General features: G+C 32.6%; 3 protein-coding genes across 4 annotated transcripts; 2 read left to right on the forward strand and 1 right to left on the reverse strand.

The window, feature by feature from the left end:
* Positions 1 to 15,777: 15,777 nt before the first annotated feature.
* LOC115973930 (3-oxo-Delta(4,5)-steroid 5-beta-reductase-like) lies at positions 15,778 to 17,533 on the forward strand. Its single transcript, XM_031094172.1, has 2 exons — positions 15,778 to 16,018; positions 16,104 to 17,533. The coding sequence occupies exons 1-2, from the start codon at positions 15,980 to 15,982 to the stop codon at positions 17,241 to 17,243; spliced, it is 1,179 nt and encodes a 392-aa protein (XP_030950032.1). The 5' UTR covers positions 15,778 to 15,979; the 3' UTR covers positions 17,244 to 17,533.
* Positions 17,534 to 19,019: 1,486 nt separating this feature from the next.
* LOC115977957 (3-oxo-Delta(4,5)-steroid 5-beta-reductase-like) lies at positions 19,020 to 22,442 on the reverse strand. The gene is made up of 2 exons (XM_031099994.1): positions 22,344 to 22,442; positions 19,020 to 20,207 (listed from the first exon to the last, which is right to left on the reverse strand). Exons 1-2 carry the CDS (start codon positions 22,440 to 22,442, stop codon positions 19,071 to 19,073), a joined length of 1,236 nt encoding a protein of 411 aa, XP_030955854.1. The 3' UTR covers positions 19,020 to 19,070.
* Positions 22,443 to 23,539: 1,097 nt separating this feature from the next.
* LOC115973932 (3-oxo-Delta(4,5)-steroid 5-beta-reductase-like) lies at positions 23,540 to 25,042 on the forward strand. Of its 2 annotated transcripts, none has more exons than XM_031094175.1 (2): positions 23,540 to 23,681; positions 23,781 to 25,042. In XM_031094175.1, the coding sequence occupies exons 1-2, from the start codon at positions 23,643 to 23,645 to the stop codon at positions 24,915 to 24,917; spliced, it is 1,176 nt and encodes a 391-aa protein (XP_030950035.1). In that variant the 5' UTR covers positions 23,540 to 23,642; the 3' UTR covers positions 24,918 to 25,042. The 2 variants fall into 2 exon arrangements, with proteins under 2 accessions (XP_030950035.1, XP_030950036.1); XM_031094176.1 differs by having other exon boundaries at positions 23,784 to 25,042.
* Positions 25,043 to 26,679: the final 1,637 nt, after the last annotated feature.

The raw sequence follows: 26,679 nt of genomic DNA on the forward strand, positions 1-26,679 counted from the left end.
GAGCTTATGTTATAATGTCTTGTTTTTGAACGAAGTTACAAGAGTACACAGTATTCTTACTAAAATTTCTTGATTTTTTCCTATCCCTTTCTTTAGGCCATCTTCTCATGCTATATACTACGATCTTGGTACCATCCATACCATACACGTGTAAGTTAGATTCTAGGAACTCCTTATTGTCCCATTCAACACCTCCCAGAACCATCAACTAGTAGCTGTAAGGCTGCCTGACCACTATTCAGGTATCACTTCCACATTAATGTGACCAGAGAGTTAGTTGTGAGGCATTTAATGTGGAGGTAGCAGCTTTTGAAGATCTTTTGTTGCCCTCCCCTTTCTTACCCCTTGTCCAATGTCCAATTCTTACTTGTGATGTAATTTTGAAGAAAGTCCATGATGATATGACACTCTTACTGACCTCGGACCCTTGTTTTTGAGATGGCTTTTCTCCTCGGACACTCATTGGACTTATCTCATACTATCTTTACTTTTCTCTTTATATTGTTCCCTTTGTAACCTCATCTGGCCATCATCGGATTAGCTAATGTCCTCGGATTGGGCCATAGGCCCAATTAGTACAGTCTTAAGGGTACCTCCTGATTAACTGACCCTCACAATAGTATTTTTTTTTTCTATTTATCATATAATATTGCCAAAAAATAATAATAAAAAAGTAAGATCTCTCACTTTAAAAGGAACAAAAGAAAAAAAAGGATATATTCTATTAGCCAATAAAATGTTTTGTGTAAAGGTTTTAATTAAGGCCCAAAAATTTAATAAAAATATTATACTCTTTTTTTAATATTCAACACTTTATTAATACGTTTTACTATATTTGTGTGTTTGTGGTAGTTTATGAGTGAAAAATATTTTAATCTTCCAAATATTTTACTATTTCTTTCTCTCTCTATCAAAATTAAAATTAGAAGTAGTAGTTTTCGAGACGGATTCATTATTGAAAGTCTATTGTTCAATAACTAAAGACAAAAAATGCCAAGAGAGACAGCTGCCATTTAAGATATGGTATTTATTTTGATACTAATTGTTTTAAACTAAAAGTTTTAAAATACATTTTATAATTATATGAAAATTGTCCAATTAATGTACTAAATTATATAAAAATGTTGAATTCTTTTTTCTAATTCATGTATTGCTTATAAAATATTACATAATAATATATATTTTACATTTGCGTATGACCCAAAAATATGTTAAGCCAGCCCTAGACTAGGCTCTTTGGGTTGTGAATTTGAGCATGGTATGAAAAGAATCCGTTTAAAGCTAAATTGAGTTATTTAATAAAGAAAACACCTGTTAAGATTTTACAAGTTTTTAAAATTTTTCATTTTATATTTAAAATACTTTATGCATATGAAAAATGTCATAAATTGAAATTTTATCGTATTTATAAAAAATAATACTTAAATCATTTACATTTTAGTTAGCTCAATTTAAAAATCTCTTACCTTCAATTAGGAGATATAGAGTTCAAATCTTGCCTACATTAAAAACTAATTGATTTATTGACCTGAAAATAAAAAGTAATAATCACGAACATTTGAAATTCTATCATATTTATACAAAAGAAAGAAAGAAAAATGCATTACCTAATTTATTTATGGAAAGTGGGGTTTCAAATCTAAAAAACAAGGGTATTTCCTAATCTTGAGGGGGGATAAAAAAAAAGAATAATGGCAGCCCGCCCCAGACCCATCCTGAGTCCTGGGCTCCTGGCCCAGTCTAACTCTAAACCATAGGCCTCCAAGCTGGGTTAAATAAACAAAAGGCGTAGAGGACCTTCGAGGTTATTGTCTTGTTCCTCAATACTATAAAATAGGCTGCCCACTGAATCAGTTTAGGCCCATTTTTCTATATCTTTTTTTTTTTTTTTTTTTTTGGAGATCTTTATAGTTCTTGTCCTCTTTTAAGTCCAGGCCAGGCTCTAGCTAGTTCTTGGAAAAATGACACAGAAGATTTGGATTCAAAAAGGTATTGGGCTTGCAATTAGCCACATTTATGGATGAGAATGTTATGATGTATATTGATATCAGTCCTGACCAATTGCCGAGGAAAAAAGAAAAAGACCAAAACGAAAAACTCGTAATTCAGTGACCCAAACTTCACTTTTACTCAAAAATTGCAAAACATTTGTTTGGTTTAAAAACTTAGGGTGAGTTTGGTTCAGTTTTTTGTAAAAGTACATAATGAAAAAGTTGAGTTTTTAAAAAGTGCATAATGAAAAAGTGCATTTTCAAAAAACTGAGTGTTTGGTTAACACTTATAAAAGTGACAGTTTGAGGGGTAAATTACCAAAAAGGACAATGTATATATAAGGGAGTTTATTTCATATATATATATATATATATATTTTTTTTTTTTTTGGATGTGAGTTTGGTTCAAAAATCAACTACTTCATCATACTTAAATCAATTTTTCTCTTTTTAAAAAAATTATTTTTTTCTCACCAATATTAGCTAATAATAACCTACCACTTAAGATTTATTGTGAAAATATTGTGATAAAAATTGATACTGATTTTAATTTTAACGTGCTATTAAAATAATGTTTTTCTCTTTCTAAAAAAATTATTTTTTTCTCACCAATATTAGCTAATATTAACCTACCACTTAAGATTTATTGTGAAAGTATTGTGAAAATATTGTGATAAAAATTGATACTGATTTTAATTTTAACATACTATTAAAATTATTTTTTTCTCTTTCTAAAAAAATTATTTTTTTCTCACCAATATTAGCTAATAATAATCTTATTGTGAAAAAATTGTGATAATATTTCATTCTTCTTTTTTCATTTTTTCCCCCTCTTTTTTTATCCTCCACACATGGCATTTCTTTCTCTTTTTTTGTTTCCTTTTTTTTTCCCTCTTTTTTTCTCCTCCACACACGTACCCGTTCTCTTTTCTTTTTTATCCTTCTTTCCTCCATTTTCCCCTGCCATTCCTCCAAACTCTAGAACATTCAAAGTCCTCCTTCTTCATCCTTTTTATTTTTTTTTCTCTTAGCACTTTGTCTGTTGGTTCTTGGTGGTGTTGTTGACGCAGGATTGTGGGAGAGAGGCCCATTGCTGGGCAAAGGAGCATTTGGGTCTGTGTTTTTGGCCAAACCCACATCCAAGTTTCTATTCATTGCAATTCTCTAATAATTTACGAGTACCTTATTAAACATATTTATATACATATAAAATCCTAACTAAGTTTATAAATTTATAAGAAAAAATATTTATTTATATGAACAGTACTTCATACTATATTTTGATTCAAACTGCACCCCTTCATAGATGGAAGATCCAAAGTTATATGGAGTATAGTTATAAAAAATGATTTTCGCCCTTCAAAACTATCCTATAAACATATTTCCACACATATATGCAACTAAAAAATTTTGTTGTTTTTTGTTTTTATTCTCTAATAGTCTAATAAGAATCCAAGATTATGAAATTTCTTTTCAAATGAGAATATTATTTATTCAAATATTATGTCTAAATATATGTTTATGTTAGATATTATGTTTTGAATTCAATAGAGATTTACAAATGATAAAGTGTGGGTTGTTAATTTATTTGCTTAAATTTATCCATATAAGTATACATTTTTGGAGTATAATTTAAAATTCATACATTTTAGTATTTTAGCTTAAATAATTACTTAACTTGTATGCTAGATTTGCGTTCATTGGCTTACTTAATAAATATAATGAATTTGTCTTTTCATTGCACTTTTTCGAACTTGTAAACATTGTGGATAATCTTGGACTCCGACAATCAAATAGTCGGTAGATGGCATTGATTAATGCATCTTCGAAATTTATTCGGTTATCAATAGTCAATACCAATATAGGAGTTTACCCGTTTACAGATTTAGCACAGAAGAAGGTGACATTGACCATGGATTCGAACATATTACCTTTGTTTTGAGTAACATTGGATTATTTTTGCTATATTGATCTTCAACAATGATGTTGAGCTTGGAGGTTTCCATTTTTCGGTCCATACTAGGCTGAGCAAGAGTTGCTATACAAACTTTGAGGAACTCGGAGTATTGCTAATTGTGTCTTGTTTCCGAATAGCCATGCTCTATCATAGGTGCTTCCATGCTTATATCTTCAGTATAAATCTTGTAAATATTTCTGCTCCATTTAGTCATAAGCCTTATTCATGTCTAGCTAAATTAAAAGCCACATGACGACTGTTTCCTCGCTGATTGGTCTTCATGTAGTGTAACATCTCAAATGCCACTAATATATTATCCATGATTAGTAGACCATGGACAAAGGTACTCTGTTAGTCAAAGTTGAAGGACTTTAGTATTTGCCAAAGTTTGTTAGTAAGAACTTTAGAGACTGCCTTGTAAATCACATTACTTAGATTTATAGAGCGAAAATGGGTTATGAGTTCAGGATTTTTCCTCCTGGGAAATAATACATTATGGGTATAATTTATGCTTTGTAAAGTGCTACTTGAAGTTAGGGTTGTCCACGGGTTGGGTAGGTTGGGTTTGTGCCCGGCCGCAACCGACCCATAACAAATAGGGTGGCCAGCTTCCCAACCCGCAATCGACCCATAAGAGGGTTGGGTTTCACGGGTCGATTTTTCATTGGATGGGCATCAGTTTTAGGTGAAGTCAAAAATCGATGGAAACCATCGAAAAAGGCCAAAAAGTGGCGAGATTTCACCCGATCTGTTCGAAATCTAGTCTTGGATTTGACGGAGGTTTCATTGGATCCGTTGATTTTTCTGCCAAATTATGCCAAGAATCGTCGGATCTGGTGTATCTTTGTCGGATTTGACTATTTTGGTCACCAAAATCCTTCAAATCAAGCTGAAAAACTCACCAAGAAGCTTGAGAGTTCGCCATAATCTGATAGTCTTCAGGTGGGTCGGGTTTCATAGGTTTTGAAGGAGGGGACTCACAATTGACTCGTCGGAGTGGGGTTTTGCAGGACCTGTGTCCCACCATTGGAGCTATCGGATTAAGTGGCGATGGGTCGGGTATGGGCGGGTAGATTGGACAACCTTACTTGAAGTAATGCAATACAACACACCCTTGTTTTTATTTATTTAATACAAACAATCCAACACAGCCTTGATAACATTGTTTCCTACTATATGCTAGTAATGTTGGAAAAATAATGTATTTAAAACTCATTTATAATTTAGATGGGTGTGTGAGGGGGAGGATTGCTCCATTACGAATCTATAATATATATATATATATATATATAACTTAGAAAAAATCCAATTAGATTTTAATTGGATTTTCAATTTTACGCCAAGTATTCCATTTAATTTTAATTTTGTGTCAAGTGAATTATCTATATATATATTAATAGATAAAACTAAGAGAAAGTTCAATTAGAATCCAATTTTGTGTCATGTATTTACACCATAATTATCCACTTAAGTTTGTATCATGTATAAATTAAGTTTTTTTTTTTTTTTTTTTTAAATTTTTGTACCAAGTGAATTAATAAGTGCAAAATACTAAGAATCTAATATTAATGAACTATAAAATTTATAAAATAAAATAAAAAACCAATCACATATGCTTAATAAAAACCACCACCCAACAAAGATCACCACACGTTCTATCTTATTAAAAATTAGAAAAAAAAATGATCATAAGTAGTATTAAATTTAGATAAGAATTTTAATATGTGACTAATTATGTTTACTTTTTCAAAAAAAAAAATAATTTGACTAATTATTTATAATTTTATGAAAAAAATTGTGTTTAATTTTTTTTTTCACAAAAATTGTGTTTAATTTTAAATGTATCCATATGTATGCATGTGTTACATGTTATTTTTTTTTTAAAAAAATAATAATTTGACTAATTATTTATATTTTTATAATAAAAATTGAGTTTAATTTTAAATGCATCCATGCATTTGCATAGATTACATGCTAGTTAAGTGTAAAAGTCAAAGAGTCCAAATCCAATTAGATTCTAAATTGGATTTCAATTGAAATCCAATTGTTTGCCACATGTCTATCTATTTTTTGAATTTTTGTGCCAAGTGAATTATTGGGTACAAAAACTGAAAAGTCTAAATTTAATTAAATTCTAAATTATATATATATATATATAATTAATGAGAAGCCATTACATATTTTAAAAATATATGGTTTAAAAAAGTGTAAGCTAATGCTATATATAACTAGCTTGTAACCCCATGCATATGCATGGATATACTTAATATATATATATTAAGATGCATAGTATAATTTGTACATATATAATTTAAATATTATTGATACTCATTCTTATATATATTTTTAACTCTTCAAAAAGTCTTGTAAGAATATTATTAGATAGAAAATGTAAATTGTCCATTTTTAAATTTTTTTTTATGTTCATTAATTCTAGACTCTTTGGTATTTGTACACAATAACTCACTTGGATGGATATTTATGATGTAATTGCACATTTGACTCCAAAATTAAGAAATAAAACTCTTTCTAAAAATAAATAATTTAGGATACATAGCGCAAATTTGGACTTCAATTGTAGAATCTAATTGGATTTTTTCTAAGCTTTACCTATTAATATATATATATATATATATATTTGAACATTTTCTAAAAAAAAATGTATAATTTGAATTGTATAATTGCAATTATTTTTAATTGTATTCATGCATATGCATGAAACTACACACTAATATTAAGATAATTAATAAATTTAGAGACACAAAAATTTTACAATTTTGTTCACAAGTATTATAAAACTAGCACATTATGATTTCTAAAAGAAGAAATTAAATAGTAGATTTCTAAAAAGACAAACTCACCATCATCTTACCTATATTAAAGCCAAGAACCTAATTCTAAAATAAAATAAAGTAAAAAAAAAAAAGCAAAAAACTTGTAACTTAATTGGTTGATATATCTCTTGATGTTTTCAAAATATCTAAGATTTGAATTCTCTCCCCTCATTGTACCTATTGAATTATTAAAAAAAAAAAACTATAGTGAGCCAAACTCACACTTTTAGTACTTGAAAGCCGTGACTTCAAGTTATAATTTCACCCTTTTTTTTTTGGATAAACATAAACACTTCTAACTCCTCTATTAGATTATATGCAAATGTAAATTGTTATAGAGGCAGAGGATTAGGATAGCACAGACCCCGCAAAAGCCTCTGTTCAAGAGGAGGAAAGGTTTCAAATGAGCTCACCTTTTTCATGGAGAAAAAAATAGGAAATCCCTTCTCCTAACAAATTTTGCAGAATCGTTGAGAGAGGAATAGGATAGCACTAGCCCCACAAAAGCTTCTGTTCATGGCCATCAAGGGTCAATCTACAACTTAGCAGTTTTTTTTTTTTTTTAGTTGGATTTTTGGCATTTTGGGTAGTTTGAATTTCTGGGTTTACAATTTTTGTTTTGGGTAGTTTGAAATTATCTATCTTACTCTAAAAAATTCTATCCATTACAATAGAAAGCTTACATGCCCTTGATAAGAAGCAAAGAAGGTGCCCCTTGAAATAGGTTTAGTTCTTTGATTTTATGAATGTTGGGGAGAAGATCTCCAAGCGAGTTTCTGTTGCCAAAGTCACTCTCAATCCCGTCATTTCCCTCTCTCTCTGTAGCAATTTATAAATAAGTAAATTCCCAGTTGTTGGGTTGAAAAGTTTTACTAATTTTTGGATGTTGTATATTGCAAATGAAGAGTCTGGAGTAATTGTTGATTAATGTACTGTGTGGAAGGAAGAGATGCGAAGCCATCTATAGTTATTGAAAAATGTGTTTTTTTATCACATAGAGGGGATTTTTTTTTTCCTAGAATTTCAATTTTTTTTTTATAGTTTTGAAGTAGAGTAGTTAATTTTTTGTCTATTGGCTTTATTTTAAACTTTCTAAGTTTATTGTTTACACGCGTATTTTTCATCAGTAAAAGTTGAACCGCATGTATATAAGAGACACGGGGTGCACGTTTGGATGTTGCTGAAATGAAATGAATTGTATATCTGCGTTTTGATATGTGGGTCTCATGTACTGTTCATGGGACTCGTAAGTACTTTTTTCAACAACTTTTTCTTTAAAACTGGGTTCTATGGTATTATTCACACATTTAAAAATTATTTTGTTACTGTGTTTTCAGTTTTCAGTCTTCAACAATAAGCGGTATCCAAATGAAAATTGTGTTTGAGATCGAGAGGTTTGGTATTGAGATTTCAAAAGATATGGTTTTTTTCCCCTGTTTAGAAGCTCCATTTTTCAGATTGAAAAGTTCTGATATTTCTGTTACATTGGTGTTAGTTTGGGTCCCCCATTTAGATTGTGATTTCTATATTCCTGATGGAGAATAATCTTCATTTGTTGAAGCCTGGAAGGAGATTGGGAATTTGGGAGGGCACAGATAAGTTGTAGAATAGGATTTAGAAATTGAGAAACTTGACAAAAGAAATCCCTCCACATGAAACTACTGGAAGATCGAGGCAATCCTATGGCAAAAAAAAAAAAAAAAAACAAAAATCAGGGCTCTGACATTACTTATAATGGGTGGAAGGGAAAAACTCCACCAAAAATCACGAGGCATAAAACCTAGTACTACCTTATCAAGCCATCAGATCAGTGAACATCATACAACTGAAAGTATCAATATAATTTAATGACATTGAGGGACTAATCAATGATCACACTTCGATATTACACCGAAACATATGTTAGTATGTATGGCCTAAGGTAGTTTTACTTTTACATGTGTATGACCGTCGAGTTTTTGGTGTCAGCTTGCCATCAACTCAACTATAAAAAGTGAACATTGTCCTCCTTGAGTTTCCTCTTGCTTCATCAACTCCTCTTCAAAGAACAATTGTTTCCTTATTTCTGTGTCTCATAATAAATAACTGAGAACTTCTTGGGAGATCAACGCTTAAATTTTGGGAATTGTGGTTATTTTTTGCTCTTTTTCGGCTGAGGCGGGATTTTGGTTGTTCAAAAGAATCAAAACTGCAAATCCTGTTATTGCTGATTCGCATGTCTGGTTTGTTTAATTTATCCTTCTCTGTTCTACTTTTATGCAGTAAATGATGAGAAATAAATTAAAATATTTTGGAGCAGTTTTCACTGCCAAAATGCCAAGTACCACTATTTGGCAAAATATGTACGGATCTATCACTATTTATGAAATAATTAGGAATTTATCACTTTTTTAAAACTCGAGTTTCACAAACTCAAGTTCCACGGAAAATAGCTACCATTTTTTTATATAAAGAACTCGAGTTCCAAGAACTTGAGTTCCATAGAAAATAGCACGACAAACTTGAAAGCTATTTTTTCAAAGTACTCGAGTTTCTAGAACTCGAGTTACATGACAAACTCAAATTTCAAAAAGGTGGTAGATTGTTAAATATTTGGCAATTAGTGATATGTTGCTAAATATAATGCTAAATAGTGGCATATGGCCATTTTGGCCCAGTTTGCACATTATTTGGTTTTACTGTATTTGGACTCAAATGTAGAAAATTCTGCATATTTCTAGGTATTAGAAAAGGTAGATTGAAAGAATTTAAGGGTTAAAAAAGGATCAAATTCTAGACCCATTGCCTTATTTTATCGTAATAAAGTTGATAAGCTATCGATTTCTACAAATCTACAGGCTACAGCTTGATTCTTTTTTTCTCCTGTGGGGTCTCTTATTTTAATTTAATATGCTTTTTTGCTTTATCTTCTACAATACTTGCCTTTTGGATTCAATAACATTGGAATAAATCTTTTTACTTATTTTTTTATGGTTATGCCCAAAAAAGAAATACCGCTTGTTAGTTATTTCTCTCTCTCTAGAGATTTTCTTCATTTCTTTTGTAATAATTTGGATGATTTCTTTTTAAAAGTTTTTTTTTTTTTTCCATTTAATTTGATGTGATTTTGGCTAAGAATCAATGAATTGCTTTTATTTTTCAATATTAATAATAAAATTGATTGATATTTATTTTGTTCAACATGTTTTTTCTAACTCTCATGCCCAAACACAAAACATATTGCTTTTGAAAGGTTGGAAGTTGGAAAAAATTAGTGTTGTTGGGTAACAATTTCATCATGTTTGAACTCTAGACGTCTTTGTTAAAAACACCATAAAATGACAAATGAATTACAAGGCTCTTGAGACTATTATCTCTCAAATTCTTAATTTTTTTTTTTTAAATTGTCTCAAATAATTAATTTATTTAATTTTAACCAATAAATTTCCAAAACACTTGGATTTACCCACTTTTTCTTTTGGTTGAAACCCCATATATATATATATATGTTAAAAATTAGGAACATAATTAAAACAAATAGATTGAAAAAGAATTCGAAAGATGTATTGCCTAGTTTATTACTTTATTTATGGAAAATGGGGTGCGGGAAAGAAATATGGCAACCTTCGAGCTTATTGTCTTTAAATCTTTAATTTGTACATGGCTGCCCACTGATTTATGCCTAATTTTTGACTTTATAATTCCGGTTTTCTTTTAAGTCCAGGCCAGGGTCCAACTAGTTCTTGGAAGAGTTATGTTTGTGACACATAAAGTCACACAACTTGCCCACATAGCGAGTTGTGAATGGTAGAAAGGTAATGGTGGGTCCATGTGAGGACACCTCTTTGCCATTCACAACTTGTCACGTGGGCGAGTTGTGGCACAAGTTGTGCCACTTTATGTGACACCAGCATAACTCTTCTTGGAATATTTATGATGCATATCGATCATGACCAATTGATCAAGAACACACACAAAAAAAAAAAAAGAAAGACTAGAATGAAAAGCTATTTAAAACACTCCTGATTCTAAGGCCCATAAAATTGTAAGATGGCCTTAGGTTTGTAAGTTGGAGGGAAACCTCCCCATTGCACACATCTCCTCAACGAATTTCTTCTTTGGTGACCAAAAATTAAAAAGGCCTAAGAAAGTGAATGGGAAACAACATTGCTCACGTCCAACCCAAACTCGTCAGCTCAGACAAGAAAATGGCTAGTTTTGATTGATTCTATTGTTAGGGAGGGGGTGGTCCAAAACTATTTAGGACAAAATTTATCTATGATATGATATGATAAATTCTAGGAAAATGCTTGTGACCAGTGCAGTAATGCACTTGATACATTGGAATTCGGACATATGTCAAGTTTTGGACATAAGATGTGATGTGTAGGTGTGATAGGCCCAGTAGTGTATATTTATATATATGCTGGGCCGGGGGCCCAATCCGAGGACGGCCAGTAATTCGAGGACGGGTAAACGCTGTCATAGGAGTCCGCGTGAGTGAATGAAGAGGTGGGGTTTGGTCATAAGAGTCCAAGAAGATGGTCTAAGGAGGAATGCCTCTTCGGCTGAGCAAAGTAGAGGTCCCGAGGTGTGGTCTGCCATCCTGGGTAACGTTCTGGGAGATTCTATTGATAAGGATACATATCATGAAAGCACAGGATAGAGGGAAGCTATGAAATATCTAAGAGAAAGCTACTACCACCGCATTAAATACTCTATAGCTAACTCTTTGGTCGCATTAATGAGGAAGTGATATCTGAACAGTAATTTTCAGTCTTACAACTACTCCCAAAAATTTCAGGAAAGTGTTGATAGGACAATGATCAATACTAGCGATTTAATTTACACGTGGAGGGTGGAGATGAAAGAAAGAAGATAATATAAAATAGAAAGAAGACCCTGAGGGAAAGGGATCAGAGAATGAAGAGAAAAACACTGTAGGAACAAAGAACTAGACTTATAACCAAATTCAAAAGAGATATATACAAGAACTAATCTCTTTGGATTGTGTTGAGGATGATTTTCTTTGGATAAAACTAGTTTCTCTTTGTTTTCTTGTCATCTGGGCCAACTATAATCGTTGTCCAACTCATTAGAGCCTAGTTTTCTAACTCATTCTCTACAAATTCATTATATTGGGCTCTTTGGGCTTAAATCTTTTAACCCTTTGAGCTCAGGGATCAAAATTGTGCCCTTACATGATGTATCTTATTCCAAAGTCCAAACTAAAAAGGAGGTGAGTGTAATAACTAAAAATCTCAAGGGATGTAAATGCTTTTTTTTTTCTTTTTTTTTTTTTAAATTTTATTTATTTATTTATACTCATTAACCAACATGATCTATTAAATAGTGCATCTCCTAAATGAATGTTTTGTATTTAATTTTAATAAAAATAGAATGCATTAACAATGGACAAACTGACCACCGCGCACCCTTGGTGTGGTAGTCACTCTATAAGTATAATGCTTGTGGGGGGCAAGGGTCAGGGTTTAAGTCTTCAGGAAGGAGGTTCGCACATATATACACTTAGATTAGGCTAGAGTAGAAATTCTATCTTATATATATATATATATATATATATATATATTAAAAAAAAAAAAAACCCTTGACTTGAGAAACTAATTTGAAAAAAAAAAAAAAACTTTAAATTCACAATTAAAGTAAAAGTCAAGTGACTAAAAATTTTTAATCCAACATTTAACATACACTTCTTGTTCAATTTTTGCATCCAAGAATTAATGAAATTTAACATGGAACATGAAAAGGTGTGGCTTTTATGTTGAATGAAGATTTTCAGTTAGCTACACAATGGCAACTCTAAGGATTTTTTCCAAGGTGGTCATTAAAACACTTAAATTAAACAAAATTTAATAAAAATAAAACTTGAATATATTGACATTACAAAAAAAAAAAAAAAAATACACACATGCAAATATATAAAGTTTTGAAATTTCCTTCTTAGTGTTTTCATAGCTTCATTATCAATGTTATTAGTTACATCTTTTTTAATATACACAATCAAGCAATCATTAAACTATTGATCTTCCATTCAATTACTAACAGCTTTCCTAAATAAGTAATAATATAAACAAAATGAATCATCCTTTTTTATGATATGTTTCAACTAATTTTTGTATTTTTAAAACTAATTAGGATTAAATCAATGCAATACAAGTGATTTTCTTATAAGAAAAATTTTCATGGTACTTGTTGATACTGTATTTTGTCTAGCTCTAAATTCTGATAGAAATTTTAGCTCTGAATAAAAGGATTGAATGGTTTTAAGGGTTAAACCCCATTTTTTGTTGATTTTTATCAATTTGATTGAGCTTAAATTAAAATCTAACCGTGTGATAAGATTAATTTTGATGTAATATTCAAAACAATGAAATTCCGTATAATTGATTGGTCGTGGGTGAAAAATCAAACTTAATTTGAATGAGATATCACTAATTGAATGAATTACCTATGTTACATTTTAATTGTGGGAAAAGTGTGTAATTTTCTATGAAACACGTGTTAAAATTTTAGTGTGATTTCCATGTAAAATTAGTACTAAATATAACATTTGGGTCTCCTTATTTGAGCATCAAACTGATTAAATAATTTAATTGATTTTCATAAATTACATGTCCTATTTTTATCCGGGTCCATTTACTTTGTTGTATTTAGTCCCTTTACTTTTATTGGGTAATGCATGTGTTTTATTCAACGAGCATGTCAAGATTTATTGAATTATTAAGAGTTAATTTAAAGTCCACAATCCAATTCCTTAAGTGCACTGTACGTCGGCTTTCATTCCACTGCACAAGTATCAAACCAAGAAAAAAAAAATTGCACATAGAGAATTGGAAAAACATAGAGCAGTAGAAAAAAAAAAAAAAAAAAAAGAAGAAAAGCATACCGGTGGGTGAAAAGCCAACGAGACAATGGCGAAACTCCAACATAGGAGAGAGGATGCCATGGTGGTTATGGACTTTTGTTGGATCATCTCTCTCTCTCTCTCTAAACTGAGTCCAAACTTTTGAGTTATTATTGGGTCTTTGGGAATATTCTCCCTCTCTCTCACATAGGGGTGAATCCCACCCACCATAGGGCCCACCTCCATGTGAGAGGGAGGGGCTATACTCCCAAACTATCTAATAAATTTCCCAAACTTTCACCTTCTCTCTCAACAGTTCAGCTTTGGTTTTTATTCACAGGTGCCTGTCACGTTGGTTTTAGTGTTAGTTTGTTAATAGAAGAATAACAGAGGTATTGATTTGGCAGATGTTTAAAGTTCAAAGAGTAAATTGGCCAAAATTAAAGTACAAAAGGTGTTATGGCCACTACTTGAAAGTTTAAAGGGTGTCTGAGCATTTTTCCCATAGTTTTTTTAGTAGGGTAATTATTGAATTTTGATTTTGTATGCGTTTTATGCTTGTGGTTTATGTCTGTAAGTGTTATATATGATTTCTTGAGATGGACTTTGATTGTCATGTTAGATTAGTGATTGTCGTCTTGCTTTGGTTTCTGAAGGGTTGTGGGAATGGAAATGGACCAAATGGACTAAAGTCGACCGAAATGGATCAAATAGATTAAAGTAGACCAAAAAGGACTAAAGTGGACGTAAAGGACCAAAAACACCAAATGGACCAAAATTGATCTAATCGACCAAATTAGACTTGAATTAACCTAAATAGACTAAAGTAGACTGAAATGAACTGAATGGATTGATGTGGATCAAAATGGACCGAATTTCAACTACTAAATTTGCTGATAATTAGCATGTAATTCTTGAAGGTTTGGTTGGGTCATGCCCCAAAGAGCCCAAGCATATATATTCAAGAAAGGGAATGGACACTAAAATAAACATAGTCATCATCTAACTTTCACTTGTGAGTCGAGACAATGTTCATAAAAGGGAAATAAAAAAATAAATAAAGAAAATTGGAGTATAGATTATATTTTATTCCATTCTATCCCAATCGTTACTAGAAATGGAAGGAGTCCTTTTTGCTTAATGCTTATAGAGATGAAAGGTTGGTGCTCTTCATGTTTTAAGGAAAGAAAAATAAAAGCTTATCAATATAATAATATGATCGTTTTTGTAAATCCCCCCCCCCAAAAAAAAAAGAAAAAGAAAGAGAGAATAAGATCCTCAAGAGTAATTGGTAACTCAAATAATGAGTTCTTTAATTATAAATTGTGAAATAAATGGGTAACTCCATTATTGAGTTTTTTAATCTTAACAATTTATGGTTAAATTAATGTGTTAAGTTTTGCCTACTCATGAATATCTTAAATGGAAACCAAAATAGGACTAGGATTAATTGATGTTTATTTTAATGTTGATTGTGTGCAATATAGGACCCAATAATTTTAAATGATTTAGGACTTTAATAATTGTGCTCCATAACACTATTTAGATATCTACTTAAATTAGTGTTCAAGATGTAAAATTCAATTATATCATTTTCACTTTAGACTTCTTTAAATTATTTTAGAGTGTGATATTAAGAAGACAAATATCCTTAAAGCTCAACTAACACATCTGGATGTTTTCACTATAGATATCTATGCTTTAAATTTCTCTTGTATCGTGGTAACTTTCTAATAATAAAATTAAAAATAATAAGACAATATTCTTACAACATTCTTCATAATTATGATTTATTATGATTAAAGTAAAATTATTTTTACTTCAATTTATTTATTAGTATAATTTTTATTATACATCAATTAAAAAACGCAGCAACAATTATAAAAGAGAAGCGATACGTCCACAACATTTTTACAACAAATTACAGATGATTAGTTATTATTGATTCAAATTTGAACTTAACACTAACATTACTTTTTTACCTCAATAATAAAAATCAATAATAACATGCCATTTAAGATTTGTTATAGAAATATTGTAGATAAATTATTTTTCATTATAAAAAGAAAAAGAAAAAGAAAAAAAGTAAAAACATTATGCCCACTCGAATCAAGCAAAAGCCCCCCAAAAGGAAATTTACCAAGTTAAAATTCTCAACCCAAAGCTGTCCTCCTTGACCACAAACTCAAAACTTGCTCCAACCAATATATCAAACCCCCTATAAATTCAACCATCCAGATTCGAGACTGACAGTTAGCCAGCTCCTATTCATTCACCTACTGATCTCGCTCCCAAATCCCAAATTCCAATCCCTTCAATTATCATCATCAACCTCTCTTCTTCAACCTCAAAAATGAGCTGGTGGTGGGCTGGAGCTATTGGCGCTGCCAGGGCAAGTACAACCCCAAACACAATTATACTAAATCTCTTTCTAATCTAAAGCTTAATCTAACTCTGTTTTTCATGAATTTTTACAGAAGAAATTTGATGAAGATGAAGGACCAAAAGGGTTTCAGAGCGTGGGATTAGTGATCGGTGTGACAGGCATAGTTGGCAACAGCTTAGCTGAAATATTACCACTTTCTGATACCCCAGGTGGGCCATGGAAAGTCTATGGTGTGGCGCGTCGTCCACGACCAAACTGGAATTCAGACCACCCCATCGAGTATATCCAGTGCGATGTCTCAGATCCTCAAGAAACCGAGTCCAAGCTTTCTCAACTCACCGATGTAACCCACATCTTCTACGCCACATGGGTCAACAAATCCATCGAGTCTGAGAACTGTGAAATCAACGGTGCCATGTTCAGGAATGTCCTACGCGCGGTGATCCCTAATGCGCCGAACCTCAAACACATCTGCCTCCAGACAGGTACTAAACACTACATCGGAAACTTCGAGGTTTTCGGAAAACCTGGGTTCCCACGGCACGATCCGCCTTTCTCGGAAGATTTGCCGAGGTTAGAGGTGCCCAACTTTTACTACACGCTCGAGGATGTTCTGTTCGAGGAGTCCGAGAAAAAAGAGGGATTGACTTGGTCGGTTCATAGACCTGACACGATTTTTGGGTTTTCGCCTTATAGCTTGATGAATATAATTGGGACACTGTGTGTTTACGCTGCTATATGTAAACATGAAGGGGTTGCTTTGAAATTCCCTGGTGCTAAAGCTGCGTGGGAGTGTTATTCTGTGGCTTCCGATGCTGATCTTATTGCTGAGCAGCAAATTTGGGCTGCGGTGGATCCTTATGCGAGGAATGAAGCTTTTAATTGCAACAATGGGGATGTGTTTAAGTGGAAGCATTTTTGGAAGGTTTTGGCTGAGCAATTTGGGATTGAGGAGTATGGGTTTGAGGAGGGAAGTGAGAGAGTGAGTTTGGTTGAATTGATGAAGGATAAGGGTCCTGTGTGGGATGAGATTGTGAAGGAGAATCAGTTGCAGCCTACAAAGTTGGATGAAGTTGGGGTTTGGTGGTTTGTGGATTTGATTTTAGGTGGGGAGGCTTTGTTGGATAGTATGAATAAGAGTAAGGAGCATGGGTTTTTGGGGTTCAGGAACTCGAAGAACTCCTTCATTTATTGGATTGATAAGGTGAAAGGGTACAAGATTGTGCCTTAGTAAAATGCTGCTACTAAAGTGATTCAATGTCTCTTTGGGTTCTTTGAATGCTGTTGTTTGTAATGGATGTTGTCGTTAAATAAAGCTTGGATTGGATGGAAATTTAGAGGTATGGTTCATTGGTTTCATTTAGAACAAAATTAATGAAGTGTCTTTATGTTGTTGTGAATTTTCCTGTAATGGCATGGAAAAATGAAACAATGATGCGATTGTACTTTATGGTCAAATTTTAAACATAAAAAGCCTTATTTGGCATTTGGGATTATACATTCTGCAGACAAATTTTTCTAGCTCTTTGATTTCTCTCTGTTTGATCAAATGTTCCAAACAAATTCGGAAGATACTATATCAGAATGCACTTATCTGATATGGTTTTTGCAATGCACTATAAGCCCAAGTCCGATCCCTTTAGTTGCCTAAAAAAAAAATTCCAAGCCTATATACTGTAGCTAATGTCATTACGAGTTTTATTTTATTTTTTGCTGAATAATGTCATTACGAGTTTTAAATGCTGGTTTATGTAAACGGGATATACTTGTGTTCTTTCTTTTATCTAGCTATATCGTAAGCTGGTCGAGCCCCAAAAAGAATGCGCTAACTGAATCCTCAAGTGAAATTGGGCTCCTGACACTGGCAAGAAATAAAAGGACTCCACATTCAATCAAAGCCCTTGGCCCCAAACCTTTTGCAGCCCAGCTAGATCTATATCTTTTAATGGGTCTTAACCCAAGTTTTATATTTATTCCCTTGGACTTAAAAAGAAAAAAGAAAAGAAAAGAAAAAAAAAACGCAATCCTATGTCGAACCAATGTTACCCATATGCCGTATTACCCCCAAATATATGCACAAAAACTTTCTTGGGTACCACGCACTTCTTAGGCAAGTTGGTACCTTCATAGGTACTAGGTATTTGGGGGTCTTGAGGGCAAGAACTCAAGCTGTGGGCAGAACTCTACACTTGATAGTAATTCTAATCACTAAAAAAACATCATTAACGTGCATTACAATCATAAATAAGGAGTCTATGGTGATAACAAGAATTCAAGAACGCTCACAAACAACAATAAAATAACACACGCAACTAATATTTGAACCAAAATTATAGGTGGAAAAATATTGAACATTACTTTTTGATGCAAAACTTGAGGTGGGAATCTCAGACATTCCAACAGTGCCCACATTTTGTGTGTGACAGCTTCTCTGCAAAATCCAGAGACATGTTTGAGTGTGTTCTTTCTCAACAGTGCCCACTGCCCACATTCTTCAAATTATATATCCTACAGGCTGTGGTCTGTACCCAAAGAAAAATTGCGCTGTAACACAAAGCAGGTCTATGTAAACAGGAGTATCATTTGTTATTTAAACTATGACAAATTTTCTTGCAGTTTTTTCTTTTTGGGGGTTGGGGGTGTTACGTATTCTTTCTTTAATATATATATTTTTCCGAGAAATTAGTAACAAATTTTTATTCAATTACCAAATAACACAGAAAAGCTAAAACCCAAAATCCAACAGATATGAGATAACAGAGTAACCCTTACATTGCACAGCACAGGACAAAAGCAACTTCAACTACTACATAGCACACGGATCTGAAACCTCGCCTCAACATCCACCTAAGATTTGGATACGGCCCTATGCAATTACCATCTCTATATTGAAGGTAAAATTTAATAAGATAATTTTTTTTTTTAACTTTTTCATTTTTAAAACTTTTTTAGTATGTTAATTTTTACTTTTTCACAAAGAATATGGTAATTGCTATTGCACCTCATCTCAATCCCAATGCTTATTCACAAGACATAGCAACTTTCACAGGAAAAAACTTTATTGAGGCACAATCTTGTAGCCTTTCACCTTATCTATCCAGGAAATGAATGAGTTCTTGGAGTTCCTGAACCCCAAAAACCCATGCTCCTTACACTTATTCATACTATCCATCGAACCTTCATTTCCCAAAGTAAAATCTGCAAACCACCAAATCCCAACCTCCTCCAACTTTGTGGGTTGCAACTGATTCTCCTTTACAATCTCATCCCACACTGGACCCTTGTCCTTCATCAACTCCACCAAGCTCACTCTCTCACCCTCCTCAAATCCATACTCCTCAATCCCAAATTGCTCGGCCAACACCTTCCAAAGATGCTTCCACTTAAACAAATCTCCATTGTTACAATTAAAGGCTTCATTCTTCGCATTAGGATCCACCACAGCCCAAATATGTTGCTCAGCAATAAGATCAGCATCAGCAGCCACAGAATAACACTCCCAAGCAGCTTTCACACCAGGGAATTTCAAAGCAACCCCCTCGTGCTTACATATAGCAGCGTAAACACAAAGTGTCCCAATTATATTCATCAAACTATAAGGCGAAAACCCAAAAATCACGTTGGGTCTATGAACTGACCAAGTGAGTCCCTCTTTTTTCTCGGATTCCTCGAACATAACATCCTCAAGAGTGTAATAGAAGTTAGGTACTTCCACTCTCGACAAGTCCTCTGTAAACGGCTGATCGTTTGTGAACCTCATTTTTCCAGCAGTCTCGAAGTCTCCGAGGTAGTGTTTAGTACCTGTCTGGAGAGTGACGTGATTGAGATTTGGCGCATGGGGGATCACCGCACGTAGGACATTTCGGAACATGGCACCGTTGGTTTCACAATTCTCAGCCTCGGTGGATTTGTTGGCCCATGTGACATAGAAAATGTGTGTGACATCGGTGAGTTGGGAAAGCTTGGTTTGAGTTTCCTGAGGATCGGAGATATCACACTGAATATACTCGACAGGATGGTCCGAATTCCAGTTTGGTCGTGGACGACGTGCCACACCATAGACTTTCCATGGCCCACCTGGGGTGTCTAAGAGTGGTAATATTTCAGCCAAGCTGTTACCAACTATGCCTGTAACACCGATCACTAATCCCACGTTTTGAAAGCTTCGCGGGGCTTCATCTTCATCGAATTTCTTCTGTGAAATCAATAAAAATTAAAATGGTTAGATATGCCTTATTAGATAGAGAGTAATTATTAGGTATTTTCCAAGTACTGTAGCATGATATTCCCTATTCACAGTCTGAAAATTATCTGATAGATAGCATTAGAGAAAGATTAGTAAAATAGATTGTGCTTGCCCTGGCAGCACCGATTGCTCCAGCCCACCACCAGCTCATTTTTGAGGGAGAATTGAAGAGATTGGGATGTGGGAGTGAGAGGATCCAATAGGTGAATAGGAGCTGGCTTGACCGTGAGTCTCTGTTCCGAATTCTTAATTTTATAGGGGTTTGATTATGATAATGGAGCCAGTTGTTAACTGTAAGTTCGTGTTCAAGGCAGATTTGATGAGGTGCTTTTTAAATCTTTTTAGTGATTTTCTCCCTGGGGAGAAAATTTATCCAACATTTTTAATAGTTTAATGATGATAACGTGGTTCAGTAGTTTTTTATTTTTTCGTGATCAAGGGCAGATTTGAGTTGATCATTTGATGAGGTAATTTACCCAACATTTGAATAGTCAAATGATGTTGACATGGTTTAATAGTTTAACCATTACGTCATTGATTCAAATAATTAGATTTTTTTTTAGTAGAAACTATAATAAACTTTATCTTAGATAGAATTAATTATATAATGAAGACAAGAAAAGAGAGGCATTCTTCTAAACAAATAATGATTTTTTTTTTCTTTTCTTTTTTACAACATTAACCAAACCTAATGCAGCACGATTATATCGTAAAGGTATGTGAACATAAAAGAAAAGAAAAGAAAAGAATCAAAACTATCTCTAATCAAAGTATTCAAATTCTTCTCCACCCGAACGCATGATGGAGCTAACACTTCACCAATGTTGTTTTGTAGAAGAAATCTAGAACCGACTGATGTAGTCTTTGATTGTGAAATAGACGGACTCAATTTCATGTTGGAGAAGTACCAAAAAAGGATTGTGAAAGACTCATACTATCCCTACCAATAATTTGTTTTTTGTGAGCAGGAATATCCAAAGGAATGGAGGCTGTGGATGGACGCTTGGCTGGACGAGAAGTCGAGAAGAATGCTTCAAGACATCAAATAATTGGATTAATAGTTTATTTATTGTAATATATATATAAAACAAATACAAACTTAAAGTCTTAAACAAAGATGATGTTATTCATTTTAAACATAAATATGCACTTACACCAAAGATTGAATAAGATGCCTCATTATCGAAGTGGACGCCTCATCCTTGTAATTATTCTTAAAAATACTCTTTAAATAACTCCTTGATACCTCTTCTCCTTAACTATAGGATCCTATTGGATGAGTTTCCTAACAAAAGAATTGGACACATCTACTGGGAAGAAAACCATAGTTTTGTTGGTCTTGCCAACCATGGAATCTTTTTATCTTTAATTTTATTTATTTTGATATCCCACTGCTTATGGTGGAGATTGACGAATGCTTTAGCCATGGACCTGGATGGCTTTATTTGTAACTTACCTATTTCTTTAGTCTAGGCATTATCCATTATTACAAAAAAAAAAAAAAAAAAAAAAGAAAGAAAGAAAGAAAGAAAGAAAAAGAAGCTAATTAAAAATAGCTATTCAAAAAAATTTTAAATATAAAAATTTAATAATTTTATCGATAAAAATGACTAAATAGAGGACTCTTGAATTTATCCTTTTGATTACTTATTTTAAGTTCAAAGGCAATTAATATACTTAAAAGCAACCATCTGCTGCCATTAATTTGTTCATTAGTTCTCTGTTTTCATCCATTTTTTCATTAGGGCTAGACTTGGGTCTAATGTCTAGTGGCATTGGATCTGTTAAGATGGTGATACATGTCCACTTTTGAATACGTATCACCATTTGACTGGGCCCAATGCACTGGATGCATTGAATTTAAACCAAGTCCTTTTTATTATCATACCTCATGTGCACATGAATGGTGGGTTTATCATCCATTTTTTCAATTCATTCATCCTCAATAATTGCCACTATCAGAGAGTTAAATATATCAATTGCAAGCTCACCCAATTACATAAAAAAATTGAAAGTGGGTGTGTTAATGACACAAGCCATGACATCTAAGATGGTGATACATGTCCATTTTTTAATACGTATCACCATCTGACTGAGCCCAGTGTACTGGATGTATTGAATCCAAACCAAGTCCTTTTCATTATCATACCTCATGCGCACATGAATGTTGGGTTTATCATCCATTTTTTTCAATTCATTCATCCTCAATAATTGCCACTATCAGAGAGTTAAATATATCAATTGCAAGCTCACCCAATTACATAAAAAAGTTGAAAGTGCAAGCTCACCCAATTACATAAAAAAGTTGAAAGTGGGTGTGTTAATGACACAAGCCATGACATGTATTTTTCTTGGACAGAAGCGTCAAGCGTGGACTCTTGGGAGGCTTCGTTCTTATTTGGAAGCTTGAGGGTTGCAGTGTCTTTTTAAGATGAAAAGAAAAAAGTCTTGTTCCTTTGTAACATTTCCGTAATCGTGTAACGTTAACTTTTGAATTTTTTAGTCTAAATTTTTTTTGCTAGTGATTACTGAGCAGCCCAATAGCTTATAAGCAGGTTTATATTTTAAACAAATTATTATCTGTGAATATCTATATGTCATGGCAGGGCGGCTGAACGGTGAAGCAAGAAATGCTGTCGTTTAAGGCCCTAAGTTAAAAAAAGGTTTCTAAATTTTAACCAATAGGGTTATTTATAATCAATAAATAAAATAATTTTTTTTACCAGATGAAAAACAAATAAAAAATAAAGAAAAATGCAACGTTTACAATATTTTTCACAACACTTTTACAACTAATGTTAAGTAACATGTTGTTATAGCCTGTTGTTGATGGCAAAAAAAAAAAAAAAAAATTATAGTAATATTTTCAAATAAGAAACAAAAAGTAACTTAAAACTTAGGATTTGTTGTAAAAAATATTGTGAATGTTGAACTTCTAAAAAAAAAATAAGAATAATAATAAGAGTTTAGTTGGCAAACTTTTACTAGTTTTCATCTAAGTCTACCATTAACACCACTGTTTTACTTACCACTATCAATCTACCACATCAACAAGTATGAAAAATTTTGTCAAATTTTTTGTCTATAAAATTTCTAAAAAAAGAAAAAATTCTACATCATCTAAAATAAAATGATCTATTTTCGCCTTAGACACCAAATACATCAAGCTGCCCCTATGACATGGCTTATGTCACCTAGTACTATGTCATGGCTCATGTCATTTATGTTGACTGTCTTCTTTCTGATTCTGGAATTTTCTTTTATGTTCTATATAAGTTGAAGCAGATAGCCAGTACACAAATCAGATTAGAATATTTATTTTTCTTTGGCTAAATAAATTGTTAAGCTTACATCTACAAGCCTCTTACTTACAGTAATTTCAGAATGAGCTGGTGGTGGGCTAGATCTGTTGGCGCTCCAAAGGTATAAACTCCCTCACTCTTTCTATATACACCAAGACTTGCTATTATGAATTTTGTACACCAACACATATGCTTAACTCTTTCTCTATGAATTTTCTAGAAGAAATATGAGGAAGATCATGAAGCACCACGAAGCTACCAAAGCGTAGGCTTAGTGATTGGTGTGACTGGCATTGTGGGTAACAGTTTAGCCGAAATCTTGCCACTCTTAGATACCCCAGGTGGGCCTTGGAAAGTCTATGGTGTGGCACGTCGTCCACGCCCAAATTGGAACAAAGACTATCCTGTTGAGTATATCCAATGTGATGTCTCTGACACAAAAGAAACCCAAACCAAACTTTCCCAACTCACCGATGTGACACATATTTTCTATGTAACATGGGCTAGTCGGCCCACCGAAGCCCAAAATTGTGAAACCAATGGTACTATGTTCCGCAATGTTCTACGAGCAGTAATTCCCCACACGCCAAACCTCAAACACATTTGTCTTCAAACAGGTACCAAACACTACTTAGGACCCTTCGAAACCTTTGGCAAGATCAAACCCCATATTCCACCTTTTACTGAGGATATGCCACGTTTAAATGTGCCCAGTTTTTATTACACTCAAGAAGATATTTTGGTCGATGAAGTTAAGAATAAAGAGGGGTTGACTTGGTCAGTCCATAGGCCTACTACCATATTTGGGTTTTCACCTTATAGTTTGATGAATATAATTGGCACGTTTTGTGTGTATGCGGCTATATGTAAGCACGAGGGGCTTACTTTGAAATTTCCTGGAAACAAAGATGCTTGGGAATATTACTATGTGACTTCTTCAGATGCTGATCTTATTGCTGAGCAACAAATTTGGGCTGTGGTGGATCCTAATGCAAGGAATGAAGCATTTAATTGCAACAATGGGGATGTGTTTAAGTGGAAGGATCTTTGGAAGGTGTTGGCTGAACAATTTGGGATTGAGAATTATGGGTTTATGGAGGGTGAGAGAGTTACCTTGGTAGACTTGATGAAGGATAAAAGTCTAGTGTGGGATGAGATTGTGAGAGAGAATCAGTTGCAGCCTACAAAGTTAGAGGAAGTTGGGGTTTGGTGGTTTGCGGATATGATGTTGAAGGGAGGGGACTGGGTGGATAGTATGAATAAGAGCAAGGAGCATGGATTTTTGGGGTTTAGGAACTCTAAGGATTCAATGATTACTTGGATAGATAAGATGAAAACTTACAAGATTGTGCCTTAAAAAGAAGGAAATGTGAATCCTTGTTAGATACAATTACTTGTAATAATGGATTTTTTGCTGTTGTTTGATAAAATAACCATGCGATAGAAGCATGATTTAAATCCTATTTTTTATTTGAGTTTTTATTGTGGAATTTTGTGGGGGTGTGAAAATTTGCCAATAACCCTTTTGTCGTAAATTTTCCTGTACTGACGTGTATGATATGTACAGTAAAATGTATTTGCCTAATAAAAAAAGAAAAGATTAGTTTATATATGTATTACTTTTTAAAGTTCCATTGCGATGGTAATTTGGGGTTAATCTAACATCAATTTTATAGGAGCTCAACCCTGACACAATATCCTATTCACAAGGGATAGAGACAAGTCTAATGATATTTATTTTTATGTGTATTTATGTGGTATTTTATGTTTTCTTGCGTGTCCTAACTCCTATATGAATGAATCTCTCTCTCTCCCTCTCTCTCTCTCTCTCTCTATATATATATATATATATGTAAAACCCAAATAGAGAGAAAATTCAATTAAATTCTAAATTGGAGTCTAAATTTGTGCCACTTGTCTCATCTATTTTTAAATTTTTGTGTCAAGTAAATTATTAGGTGTAGAAATCAAAGAGTCTAAATTCAATTAGATTTTAAATTGAATTTTAATTGGAGCTCTTTTGCGTCATGTGTCCTATCTAATTTTTAATTTTTGTGGTAAGTGAATTATTTGGTGCAAAAACCAAGGAGTTTAGATTCAATTAAATTCTAAATCATATATATATATATATATATTTATATATATATATATATACCCCTTTGTTTTTAGGTCTCTATTGCTCTTATTATGTTGCCTGATATAAGATTATGTACTACTATTATTTTACTAACAAAGTTGTCCGTATTCATATGCGTATGGCCTAGCTAAAATATTTTTCTTCACCTAATGCTTTAGAGATTGGAGACAATATGTCTTTGAGTAATTCAATTTCAATGTTTATGCAAACTCAAACCTCAGTCATTAAGTTTATCAGCATCGTGCTCCAGAAGCATTTGATTTCCTTCGCTTCCCTCATAAATTTAAGTTTGGTCTTAGCTGTTAAGTTGGCAACATTTCTTTATTATTTTATTTTTATAAAAATGCTGGGGACATCCAAATGATTAATTTAGTCTTAAACATGGTTGTAAACAAGCCAAACCAGTATTAAAACTTCAAGTTCGACCATTTAATTTTATTTCGAACACTAGCTGAACTCGAACTTATTACCAAACAATATTATATGTTTAAGCTTAGTTCATTTTCTTTTAGAGTAACTTGAGCTCGTTCATGAGCTGCTTGATTCACTTATTCTTTTCTTATGTATAACAAAACCATAATTAAAATTTTTATCCCTTCATAATTCTATAAATTTTTTATTACAAATAAACTATTTAAATTATCAATAAACCCCAAATAATAATTTGATATCATATGATTCTATTTACAAATTTTTACAATTAAATTTTAAGCCTATATCCTATAAAAAAAATTTCAAGTCTATAAAAAAATATTTTTAGACAAATATACACAATATTACCTAAGCATTTCATTTGTCACATAAGACCGAAATCAACGAAAATGGAAAAAGAAAAGTATAATGTTTTATAATTTAAGTATGTAGAAAACGTTCTCATTAAAAAAAAACTATTGAAAACATTATATGATTTTATTATTTTTTGTTTAATTTTCATTAATTATTTCTTCATATTTAAACTATTAATGAGAATGTTTTCAAATGT

The sequence above is a fragment of the Quercus lobata genome, chromosome 2 (genome assembly GCF_001633185.2).
Source record: "Quercus lobata isolate SW786 chromosome 2, ValleyOak3.0 Primary Assembly, whole genome shotgun sequence".
In the NCBI taxonomy this organism is placed as follows: Eukaryota; Viridiplantae; Streptophyta; class Magnoliopsida; order Fagales; family Fagaceae; genus Quercus; species Quercus lobata.

Excerpts from the sequence above, each read along its gene's own strand:
- LOC115973930 (XM_031094172.1), top strand. The coding sequence starts at position 15,980 with ATGAGCTGGTGGTGGGCTGGAGCTATTGGCGCTGCCAGG. Across the intron at positions 16,019-16,103 it reads GAGCTATTGGCGCTGCCAGG|AAGAAATTTGATGAAGATGA; the intron begins GCAAGTACAACC and ends GAATTTTTACAG.
- LOC115977957 (XM_031099994.1), bottom strand. The coding sequence starts at position 22,442 with ATGGATGATAAACCCAACATTCATGTGCGCATGAGGTATGATAATGAA. Across the intron at positions 20,208-22,343 it reads ACACTGGGCTCAGTCAGATG|AAGAAATTCGATGAAGATGA; the intron begins GTGATACGTATT and ends TTGATTTCACAG.
- LOC115973932 (XM_031094175.1), top strand. The coding sequence starts at position 23,643 with ATGAGCTGGTGGTGGGCTAGATCTGTTGGCGCTCCAAAG. Across the intron at positions 23,682-23,780 it reads GATCTGTTGGCGCTCCAAAG|AAGAAATATGAGGAAGATCA; the intron begins GTATAAACTCCC and ends TGAATTTTCTAG.